Genomic DNA, 12,728 nt, shown 5'->3' on the forward strand with positions numbered 1-12,728 from the left:
TGTGCTAACGTTTCTGCTAGCTCACCACCTCTTGATTTACCTATCTTATTTTCAGACATAGCATATCAAGAGCTACTATATTATGCAGTAGGCATGATTAATCAATATACTGTGAAAGTGGAAGATGCAGCATCAGCCAACTATACATATCAGTAATCCCTACACATTTTTTTTTCTCTCTGTTTTTTTTACTTCTCAATCCTTTGTCGAAGAGTAGGCTCGAAACATCAAGACTTTTTCATTCTTCCTGAGCATTACACTAATACACCTACTTGTTGTTCCTTCACCTCTCTTAATCTTTTGTTTTCTGCAAATTTGAACTATGTGTGTGCATGTGCACGTGCGCATGTGGTTTTTAGAAAACATGTATCTGGAGAAGAAGCACACTCTATGAAGTAGAGTAGTCAATGATTTTTTACTGGGGAAGACCAGTTTATGAAGTTACCCTGGGTTCCCCATCCATAAAGGATTTAACTTTATGGTGTATCATCAGACCCCAAGACCTGTTGGCCTAAGACCTCTTTAAGATGTAATGAGGCTTTCCCCTCCATATTTTAAAGAGGTCTTAAGCCAACAGATCTTGGGGTCTGATGATACACCATAAAGTTAAACCCTTTATGGATGGGAAACCCAGGATAATCCCATAAACCAGCCTTCCCCTGTAATATATATATGTATATGTGTGTGTGTGTGCAGGGATTGTACAAAATAATGGAAACACCTAGTATTCTAGCATCATAATTTTGAAATATCTATAAAACCGTCAAAAGCTTGTTTATTTTTATACTTTTTGATTTATTATTAGTGTTGCTTGATATGTTTTGCTAAAATTGCTGTTTCTTTACAGATATCATCAGAAAAAGGTAATTAAAATTCATTAAAATGACAGATCTATCAGACTTTCAAAGATGTCAAATTGTTGGTGCTCATATGGCAGGTGCTAGCGTAATGAAAACAGTTGAAATGTTTGGTGTATCAAGAAGTACTGTCTCGAAAGTAATGACAGCCTTTGAGAAAGAGGGGAAAACCTCCTTATCAAAACAAAACTCCGGAAAAAGACCAAAACTTTCAGATTGGGGCCATCGGACTCTTATGTGAATTGTTAGAAAGGATCACAAAAGTACAGCTCCCAAAATTACTGCAGAGCTTAATGACCACCTCAAGAACCCAGTCTCCACAAAAACTGTTCACCTGGAGCTGCACAAAGCTGGATTTCACGGGAGGGCTGCAATCAGAAAACCGCTACTTTCAAAAACAAACATTGCAAAGCGTTTAGAGTGGAGTAAAAACCAACAGAATTGGCCCCTAGAGCAGTGGAAGGATGTTATTTTCTTGGATGAATTATCCTTTACCTTATTTCCAACCACCAGCTGCGTATACATGTGGAGACAGCCAAAAGAAGCATTTGACCCAGACTGCCTTCTTCTAACTGTTAAACATGGAGGAGGATATGTGATGATCTGGGGGACTATATCTTGGAAATCTGCCAGCCCAGTGGTTTCCCTTCATGACAGAATTAATAGTCAAAACTATTCAAGCATTTTCCCTCTCTCTCTCTCTTTCGGAGAGGCACTGAGAAGCTATACGCACACATGCACGATCAAATTCATCCTATGGTTGCGGAACTGTTTCTGGAGGGATACACAATCTTTCAGGATGATAATGCACCAATTCACACAGCTAAAGTTGTTACTGAATGGCATGAAGAACATTCTAGTGAAGTTGAACATCCTACCTTGCCACCACAGTCCCCAGATCTCAATATTATTGAACATTTATGGTGCATTTTAGAAAAACAAGTAAGGAGTCGATATCCTCCACTGTCATCACTACAAGAACTGGAGACTGTTTTAGCTGAAGAATGGACAAAAATTCCTTTGGAAGCAATTCAAACTTTGTATGAGTCCATACCTCATAGAATTAAAGATGTAATTACTGCCAAAGGTAGTTCTACCCCATAATAAAATAAATTTGTTTGAAATTTTAAGGTGTTTCCATTATTTTGTCCAACCCCTGTATATTCAATTACAAATCAAGAGCAGCTCTAGTGTTGTAAACAGTATCGACTACCCATATTCAATGTATGTGTTTTGCTGGTTTGTCAGTTCACTGCGATTTAGTGCCTTGGAGGCAACCCTGTCATAATGCTGGGTGTTTTAACACCTGAAAGTCATAGGTAGGCAAAACAACTCAACTCCAATCCCATTCAGGAGTGATGGATACCGATATTTTGCCATTTCTGTGGCTTATCAACATAACATACCTGAATTGAACACGGGCCAAACCGAATTGCCTGTCTATGACTAAATTACAATGCATACATAAGATTAAATTCAATTATGTATAAAGAGCAGCACTATTGTTGTAAACATTATCAACTGCACATACTCAATGTATGTGTTTCGCTTGTTCGCCAGTTTGCTGCTGTGTTGTGCTTTGGGGATGACTCCTTCATAGCACTAGATGTTACAGGTGTGCTGAGAAGTTGCTGGCTTTGAGTAAAAGAAAATACAGGAGAATCAGTTAATTATGGTTTTATTCCCCTCCTGTATTTCCCTCTGAGATTCACACACTTATTGCAGTGGTCCTTCAGTTTTTCTAAGCTTTGTAAAAGAACTCAGAAGGTTTGAACTTTTCAGCACCCCCACCTATATAAATGGTGACTGTCAACCTGACAATAAATATGAGCATCACTGACAAATTTACTTATCCTAAACGTTTAAAGACAGTAGCAACTTGCACAACATTTCTATGACTCTCGTCTACAAAGCCAAGTAGTCCAGAACTTAAGAACAAAATCTCTAGCATTGCAATGAAACAGGTATTATTTTAGCATTTCCTTCTTCTAGAGAAATGTCTAATCAAAGACTATGGGTCTCTCACTCTCCAGCTGTTGAATGGTTGTTGATTCTACTGAGTTCATCAGTCAGGTTTTATTTTGTGTCCTGCAAGATGTCCAACACAAACTATCCTCCTTAGCAATTAACTTCGTAAGATTGCTGGTTGCCAATACCCTGACTGTGTGACTGGTTGTACTAAGTTACACGGTACTAGCAGCATTATAGTGACCTTATGTAAATATATATATTTTGTGTGTATGCATGTGTGTGTGTGTGTGCACATATTTATATACACACACATATATGGAACAAAACCTCCATAGACTGGAAACTCTTAAACAAGTATAACCCTTACTTCAATTAGAATCCCAATGAAGGACAATCATGAAGTGTGAATACCTGGCCTGATACATACAACAAAATCATCATAAACTAAGAAACCAAGAATTCCTTAAGTTTCAACCCTACATAAACTAGATTCTCAATGAAGGACAACTTCAAAACCACAAGAACACAAGATATGAAAGGTTCACAGTCAACAACACACATAAATAAACAAGCACTTCAAACATATATATATGTATATCTATTCTTCAGCAGCCTATTGGATATCATTATGATTTTAATACCTGGGTAGTACCATTCAATCTGGTGGTGTCAACAGCAATTAAAAATATAAACACCTTCTGTGTAGTACCTTATGCAAGTATCTTCTCCAATAGCCCCAGGCTGACCAATGCCTTGTGAGTGGACATGGTAGGCAAAATTGGAAAGAAGCTTGCTGTGTTTGTTTGTGTGTATGTGTGTGTGTGTGTGTGCGTGCGTGCTTGTATCTCCTTCTCTTGTCATTACGTGATAGTTTTAAATGAGTGTCACTGTCATATACAAGTAGCAGCATTCATTTCCAATATTCTGCAAGAACATGTCTGACCATGGGAAAAAATATTACCTTATTTGGAAACAGGTAAGGGTTGGTGACAGGAAGGTCATCTGGTTGAAGAAAACCAGTCTCAAATAAACTCTGTTTGACCCATGTAAGCATGGAAAAATGGACATTAAAGCAACAACAGTGGCAGTGAAGAAGAAGAGGAAAATACTGCCTCAAAAAGTCCCATTCAACTCATGCCAGCATGTACATAAAAGCAGTGACAATAATGTGTGCCATAGACACAGCTACAATTATAAACACTTGCAAAATATATGTATTATTTACTGAGACTCAGTTATAAGATTCCACAATATTCCTCTATATGTGTGCTAACCATTGCAGATGTGGAAATCCACTACAAGCACCAGCTGCTTTAGACATGAAATAAGTAATTATTTTCTAAAGCAAAGTCAATTAATCAAAATGAAATAGTTTTTTGGTTGTTACATTTATTGTTGCTTTTGTGTTTCTTCTATCATTCGTTAAATGCCAAAATAAGAAATTATTAGATTTTGTAAATTGAAAGATTTTGTTGTCTTTTCTCATAAATAAAAGGAAACAAATTTAGATTTTTCAAATTCCATTAATCCATTTCAAATGTAGAGATTAATTCATCATTGCAACAATTTTGTATTTCTTCTAAAACCTATGTTCATTTATTATTAACCATCTTCTTGATCAAATATATTCAGTATACAGCTGTTATTGTTGTTGTTAGTTTTAGGTTAGCCCTACATTCACAAGTGGCCACCTCATCTCTCTTTTTTTTTTGTATCAGAGATTATATTTTATTTAAGATGGTAATGTGTGATTTAACCCTCTGTCAAATGTAATGCTTGTTTATTCACTTTGTTTTGAATTAATTATGCATTGTCACATAGGTGTAAACTTTTGATAATGTGGTTGTTTATTTTTAGAATGAATTTGTAAGGTAGGTGTGAGAAGACAGATCATAAAATAGGTAGAATGTTGAGCCTGGTATGGTCAATTTAACCCTTTAGTGTTTGCATTATTCTGCCAAAATTAATCCTTTTTTATCCACATTGTTTTGAACTAATTGTACATTATCTTGTAGCGATGAGATTTTGATGAGGTAACTGTTAATTTTTAAAACGATATTGTAGGGTTGGTGTGAGAGACCAGATCTAGCCAGTTTGAACATAAAACAAGCAGAATACTTTTGGCCGGATATGGCCGGTTTAAATGCTAAAGGGTTAAATGCTAAAGGGTTAAGGAAGATTTTGCTGTTATTTCTAATATGTTGAGTGACCACAAAAAAGCTCTTTCAGTATACACTTTGTTTATGATATACAATTATCATATTTTTTTAATGCTTTTCACATATTTGTATGATTCAGTTTGTTTTCATGGTGATGCCTAACTCAAAGCTTCTTCAACCACCAGCAGCTGTTTGACCATATTCCAAATATCTTTTATCTCTCTCTTTCTCACCTCCAAACTCCACCTTAACCAAACAACTGTGGTCTCTGCACTGATCACATTGTCCAACAACTACCTATGCAAAGCTATCTATGATAGATCAACATACTCCACAACCTATGCACCCCCAAGTTTACCTCCTAACCATATGGTACTTCAAGTCAGGCTAGAACTCAGTCAGTCTTCACATATAAGCTGGTGAGTGAATCCATCAGCATAGACATGTCACTTCAAATCCCACACACAAGTAAAACCCATAACTGCAAGTCCCCCGAGTGGTTAACACCACATTGTCATCATCATCATCATCATCGTCCTTTAACATCTGTTCTCCATATTGTCATGGATTGGACAGTTTGACAAGATTTGGAGAGCTGCACCAGTCTCCAATTGTCTATTTTGACATGATTTTTACTGTGGATGCCTTTCCTAATGCCAACCACTTTACAGTGTGTGTTGGGTGCTTTTAATGTGGCACCAACATGAATGCTTTTACATGGAACCAGCACAAGTGCTTTTTATGTGGTACCAGCACAGGGCTCTTGCAGGCCATTCCACTTCATCAGGGAAAGTGGCATCAACTTTTCTGCTGTGGAGGATGGGTCTTGAGTACAGCAAGCCACCAGGTATCTCGCTTCTTTGTCATTTCTTCTATAAGGTTCTATGTCCTGAGGTTGTCCTTCAGTACTTCACCATTTTGCTTCCTGAGTCTCCCTCTTCCTTGAGTTTCATCCACTATAAGTCACCAGCAGTTTTTATGGTGCTGTCAACAACCATCTACACCACATGACCAAACCAGCACGGTCTTCTCTCTTGTACACTGCATCTGATTCCTTTCATGCCTAACTTTTCTCTCAACACACTAGCACTCTGTTGCATATATACACTTACATTGCAGTGTTGTAGAAGTACCAGTGAAGAATATGGCCTTCAACACCTGGAAAAATTTATCTATCTCTTCCATTTGAATAGCTTTTACTCACTACCACCATTCCTACAAGATTACCATCCCCAAAACAACAGATGCCTTCATGCATCACAGCCAGCAAGTTCTTCCAACCACCAAAACTGTAATCAATCTTTCTGATTCCTTGCCTAGAGGTTCTCTACCAATTTTACAGCATCTGCTTACCTATCACTCCTCAACTAAGTTGGCTTTATAAGGAGTCATCATACAGAGCAAACTTACACATTTGCTACCTGTTTAGCTTTCAAACTTCATAATATAATGACTTAAAATGATTAAAATTAGCCTCAGTGTGTCTCAGAGCGAGCCCCTATCTTTGCCAAAGACTTCAAGCTTGATCACTCTGCAAGGAGTTATGCCAATCTTTGGAAACATTCCAATGAAAGGCAATCTCTGTGAACATACCAACTATCAACTTACTGCTCGCTCGCTCGCTCTCTCTCTCTCTCTCTCTCTCTCTCTCTCTCTCTCTCTCTCTCTCTCTCTCTTTCTTCCCACACACACAGGTGTCGCAGGCAATTGTTAACTGTCATCTTCTCCAACACTTCTAATTCCTCTCTCTTATTAATGAAACCCCAGTACAGCTTTCATAGAGCCACAGATTACTTTCTTATAACATTCCACACTGGTCCTTTGCTCTTGAGCACTTTGACAAAAGCAATGGGATTTGCAGTGGCATTCAGTCAAGGCTTTGCCATGATAATCTTATAGCTAAGCTGCCTATTGCACAATTTCTTTCTAGTCTGCAAATCCTCTGCATTCCTTAGGGGATGTTTTATTGCCATGAAATATACACATGCATAATCATCGTACAGTCTCAATATACAGCCATGCTATTTACTGCTTTGTTGCCATTAGAGGTAACAGTTCCTTGAATGATTTTTTTTTTACCGTTTTTACTCTGCCTTCCAAATACCAATCCCCACCAGTAATTTCATCTATGCATATATATGCATGTATATGTGTGTAGTGTGTGTATGTGTGCATATATATTTAAATGCTTGCATAATGAGAGAGAATGGAGAATCAAGATGTGTCCACAAATAACTTTGTAACATATAACTATCCTTTCAGCACACTTTACTATAAGATCATTCTTTGTTTCTGGTTAATTTACAGAAAGACGATATGGAAATAGTATGTGAGAGGTTTACCACAAGTAAGCTTCAAAAATTCGAAGATTTAACTTCTATAGCAACATACGGATTTCGCGGAGAAGCTTTAGCCAGCATCAGTCATATTGCGCATGTAACTATCATGACAAGAACTGCTGATTCAAAGTGTGCCTATAAGTAAGCTTCTAAATATCATCCCATTGTTTAACAATGATATATCACAGTCAATTTTCAGTATTCTTAATCTGCTTCATTAGGTATTTAAGGCAATGTTGTTGTTGTAGTTATTGTGGTTGTTACAGATTGCCCTATCTTTTTTTTGTTTTAGGCAAAGTGTATCTATGATTATATTATCTGATGTGCCCTTTGATATTTATTTATTATTTCTAGCAAGTCAAATGACCTTATAGAGGCTCCCTGTTATGATACATGTCAGTTGTGGCAACTATATTGAATCAGAAATGTAATATCAGTGACTATTGCACTGTAACAATGAAGAAATGCTCTGTAGAGATAGCTATCTATGATGCTAGGAAGGGGACTTGAGGTTAGTTAATTAAATGGGATCTTGAAAATTGTGCATTACCTTCAAGATAATACGGAACTTAATGTGTGTTGTGTGTGGGAGAAGGCTTGTTTTATGTATGTGAACATAATTTATTGTTACATTAATATAGAAAGTGTTCATGCAATACAAGAAAAGGAATATTCAGATCAAACAACACATAGGACAAGTGCTGAGTGTCTTTATCAGAAATTCAAAATCCGTTTATTTTTTACACATCAACACATATTCTTGTTGTTATGGTGTGTTTTCAACCGTGCCAGGTTGAATATGTAGCTGTGAAAACAGCTATGTGTCGAGAGTGAATACCGCTCTGAAATAGCATACTCAAATGAGCTGTATTTGTAGGCTCTGTTTACAGAAGGTTCTAGTCATGCTACCAGATTATCAACAGCCATTGATTGGACTGAAATTGGTTTTGTGCACATGATCACCTTATGATTTTTATGTGGCAAAACATGGGGTATAGAAAGATGCTGAATTGCAAACTTTCAAACCTGTTCTAAAATCAAAAGAAAAATAAAATCATCCCCACCGTCATCATATCATGTTGCGGTTGCATCTTACTCAAATCTCTAAGTATAAAAAGGATGACATTAGTGATCTTCCTTTTCTCTAAGCCCTTCATTCTCTGTCAAGCATAAGGCATTGATGACTTTTCTCCACTGTTCTTGATCCTGGACTTTGTTTACTGATTCTTTCCTTTTGGATTTTGCCTTTCAAATTTTGTTGCACCATGTCATATGTTGCTCTGAGGAAAGGCCATCATTTCCCAGGTCTTGTTATGTTTTAAGTTGCCATCGATGCTTCTGTAACTTTGCATTTTTAAATTTTATTTTGGTGGATATGTGTATGTGTGTGTTTGTGTTTATGTATATACACACATGTAATAGTTTGTGGTTGGAGGGGGAGCGCTGACTGTGACGTTAATGTACTGAATAACTAAACACTAGTCAGGAGTTCAAATTTCACAGTTACTATTGTGTTATACATGCCCTAAGCCAGTGTTTCTCAACTATTTTTTGTCTATGGTCCCCTTTGATTCCTGTTTTACTCAACTGGCCTGTCATACCTATTCAATGTTTTTAAAAAATCTTACTGTTATAATTAACCCTTTAGCACTCAGATTATTCAGTCAAATGTAATGTATTTTTCATTCATATTGTTTTCAATTAAACATGCATTATTTTGTAACTTCGAAATTGTGATGATGTGATAGTATATTTTATAATGGCATTGAAGAGTAAGTGTGATAGGCTGGATCTGGCTTGTTAGAGCATAATGTAGGTAGCATATTTGGGCTGGATATGGCCAAATTAAATGCTAAAGGGTTAATTATTATTAGGAATTGTATTAAAAAAATGTTAAAATATTCTATGTATTGTAGAAATACAACCATGTTTATTGTACATAGTAAAATCTTATAGGAACCCCCAAGGGCCATGTGGACCCTGTTTAAGAACCATTGTTTTAAGCTAACCCATTATTTTGATTGGCTCAGTTTTCTTAGTCAGAAACTGAATAGCATCCCATTTTACAGTAGTGTTGTTAGAAGTATGACTTTTCAAATTTTCATGTTTGAAATTTCAAAGTGATAAAACTAATGTTTTCATGAATTTCTTATCAGATGCCAAAATCATATGATGCAAAGAAAAAAAATGAAAAATATAAAAAAAAAAAAAAAAACTTGAATTAGAATATTATGAAAATAACTGAACTGTTTTATCAATTCAAATTTTCTTTTTATTGTGTTTTTTTGTAATTGAATTTAAGTTCTTTTCTCATTTTTTATTTCATTTATGTTTTTGTTTTTTTGATTTTGTGTTGGTGTTTTTTTTTTACTTCTGCCATCTTTGTATTTGTTTATGAAAGCTGATACTTCTATTCTGTGTTCTTTTATAAGTCTCTGATGGAATTTTTCTTCAGTGGTTTAGTAAAGTAAACCATCAGCAATATCTGACAAGTTTGTCTGTTAGCAGTCAAAATTACGGTTTGCACAAATTCTTCACACAAGGTTGAGCAAAGACTTGAAACTCAAGATTTTATTAATTATTTTTCTAAAAAAAATTCATGTTTGCTTCATTTTTCTCTCATATTATTCTTTTTGTTATTTTTCATTTTTATTCCAGAGGATCATATCAAGATGGGAAGCTGAAGGCACCTATTAAACCATGTGCTGGGAATGTTGGCACTCAAATTACGGTAAGCTTATTATGGCTAGTACTCACAATACAAAATATTTTGTTCAGTTTCATTCAAGCCTTCTGAGACTTGAAAGAAAAGAAAAGAACTAAGATGTCATTTGTTTCTGTTACTAAATTTGATTGATGTGTTATTCTACCAAAAGTGGCCAATAACTTTCATAACTTCCATTCAATATTTTTTTGTTATTGATTAATATATTGATTAATATACATTTTTATTTCTTTATTTTTTGTAATGGAAAACCTTAATACATGGATATCATAACTGACAAAAAATGTAATTATAATGACTCAGACCATCTAGCTACAAATAGACAGACTGCTGTTAAAGAGTGAGAGTAGTTTAACTATTAACAAGATAAGTGTCCTGTTAAGCTTCCTGTGATGGCCTACAGCTCAAAGTTGTCTGTGACTTCAAATAAGAAAGACTTTCTGATACACATTGGTTCAAGCCTGGAGTACTCCAAAACTTCCTGACAATTGTATATTTCAAATTCAGCAAGAATGGTCTCCTTCTGGGTGTATCTAGAGAATATTCTTTTCTGTGGAGTTGAAACCTCATCTATGAATAAGGAGCTTCAAAATTGCCTTGATAGCATGTACACCAGGTTTCTCATGAACGCTAAAGACATTTCATGGTATGAGTACAAGACCAAAGAGAGATTTATGTACACATTCCATGCCTTGTTATTCAATGCTGAGTGGACTTTGCTGGCCACTGCTATCATGCTGACTAACAAGCCCTATCAGACATCTTTTGGAGATTTCTTCACCCTAACAGAGAACAAAGACGGCTCAGCTACAGACCATACAACCTGAAACTGAGTATCTACCAAAGCTAATGAAGGACAGAAATTCCTGGCGCAGCATTGAGAGACACATCTCAGTTACAGACAGTTGAAGAAAGCATTAACTGTCAGTTCAAATCTCTCCCCATCTCCAGCTTTACATGAGTAAATGTTGATCTCAGCCAGTTTAACTTGCCCTGGGTATACTATATATACTAAGGCATTCTGCAGTGATTCCCCTAATGTTTCCTTAAATTGTTACAGAGGCATTTGGTTGTAATCATTGTTCAGTCTTAAACCAATCCTGACCTAAATAACCTTTGTCCAAAGACATTCAAGCCATGACCTTCTGGCTTTTTACAGAGTGGATTAACGTACTTTAGATCACATTCTCTGATATGTCCATTTTTAACCATTTAGCATTCAAACCAGCCAGACGTGGTCTCTCACACCTACCCTACAGTGTCATTCTAAAAATAAACGATCACATTGAAATCTCAGAGCTACAAGATAATACATGATTAATTCAAAACAATATGAATAAATAAGCATTACATTTGATTGAGTAATATTAATGCTAAAGGGTTAAAAACAGTAGATTATGGTTTAATGGAGACTTGGCAGCTATTTCTAGCAAGGCAGAGAATTAGAACAAACTCCCTCTCTTTGCTTCATTCCTGCATATGTTTGAATGGATATTACATTGGACTGCCTGCTCAAAGGTTTTAAGTTCAACTCCACTTCTCTGCAGATGTGTCATTGTATATTTGGGTCAGTACATTTAATTCTATATTGCTTCAGTTCACCTTGCTGTCAGAGAAATAGATACCAAATCTTCTAGGAATGTTACCGGAGATAGACTGATGGACTGGCATCCTGTCAAACAAAAGATTTATTTCTCATCCACTTTACGCCAAAAAAACTAGGGCTAAGTGCCAATCCTTAAAAGTCCTTCCCCAAGGTATAGGAAACATCTACATACATTTCAATGGCACTGTAAATAACAACACATCTAACTCTTCCTCATCTCCTCATTTCTGTGTGTTCCTAACACTTTGTTAAATATCACTCTTACAGATGAACAATCAATCCATTTTTTTATTCTTTTTTAATGTGTATTATATGAACTCTTGTTTGTTGTTCCTTCTTTCTGCAGTATTTCCTAGAATATATATATCTTTAACAACATGCATTATCTTTTATTGATTCTCTGTCGTTTGATGGAAAATGTTTGTTCGGTTAACATTTTGTGAGAATCTTAAATGTGTTTGTTGATGTTTGCAGGTGGAAGATTTGTTTTATAATGTAGCAACACGAAGGAAAGCTTTGCGAAGCCCAGCAGAAGAACATTCAAAAATAGCTGAAGTTGTTAGCAGGTAAGCATCATTGAGTTTATGAGTGTATTTGCAAGTGCATATGCTTATGTGCATGTGTTTTTGAAAGAAAGAGGGGGTTAAGTTTGTATGCAATGCATATAAAATATTAATGTCTAGTATTGGCACTAGTCTACAGAATGTAGTAGGAGGATAGGTATAAGGATTAAAGTATGTATATGATTACAGGTATATATGTTTACAGTAAAGAACAATATTACTTGACTGCTTTGTAAAGTATTATATATGTTTATTACATGTGACCACAAGGAGTCTTGTACAGACTGGTTCATGATTACTCCTTAAGGGAATTGATATGTGAATGCATGATCAGCCTGTATCTGTTTGTGTGTAGCGTTACATAACTTACATAAATGGTGAAGAGCAAGTGACTTGAAAGAGTGATAGGCGGTAGGATAATAGTGTCATCAGCCACTGGTGTTGTCATGTGATGTCAAGTTGATCAGCCAGTAAGGGAGCCTGTTATGTGGTCATTCAATCTGCTAGA

At 35.9% G+C, this 12,728-nt stretch overlaps 1 protein-coding gene across 2 annotated transcripts in view; it reads left to right on the plus strand.

Annotated features, from left to right (window-relative positions):
- The window catches only part of LOC115211578 (DNA mismatch repair protein Mlh1), a 186,704-nt gene that overhangs the window by 114,804 nt on the left and 59,172 nt on the right, over positions 1–12,728 (plus strand). For both annotated transcript variants that reach the window (XM_036501661.1, XM_029780133.2), the window contains exons 4-6: positions 7,295–7,467; positions 9,985–10,057; positions 12,132–12,223. In XM_036501661.1, coding sequence (XP_036357554.1) covers positions 7,295–7,467; positions 9,985–10,057; positions 12,132–12,223 — 338 coding nt within the window. The remainder of the gene's footprint in view (positions 1–7,294; positions 7,468–9,984; positions 10,058–12,131; positions 12,224–12,728) is intronic.

Source organism: Octopus sinensis, linkage group LG1 (assembly GCF_006345805.1).
Source record: "Octopus sinensis linkage group LG1, ASM634580v1, whole genome shotgun sequence".
In the NCBI taxonomy this organism is placed as follows: domain Eukaryota; kingdom Metazoa; phylum Mollusca; class Cephalopoda; order Octopoda; family Octopodidae; genus Octopus; species Octopus sinensis.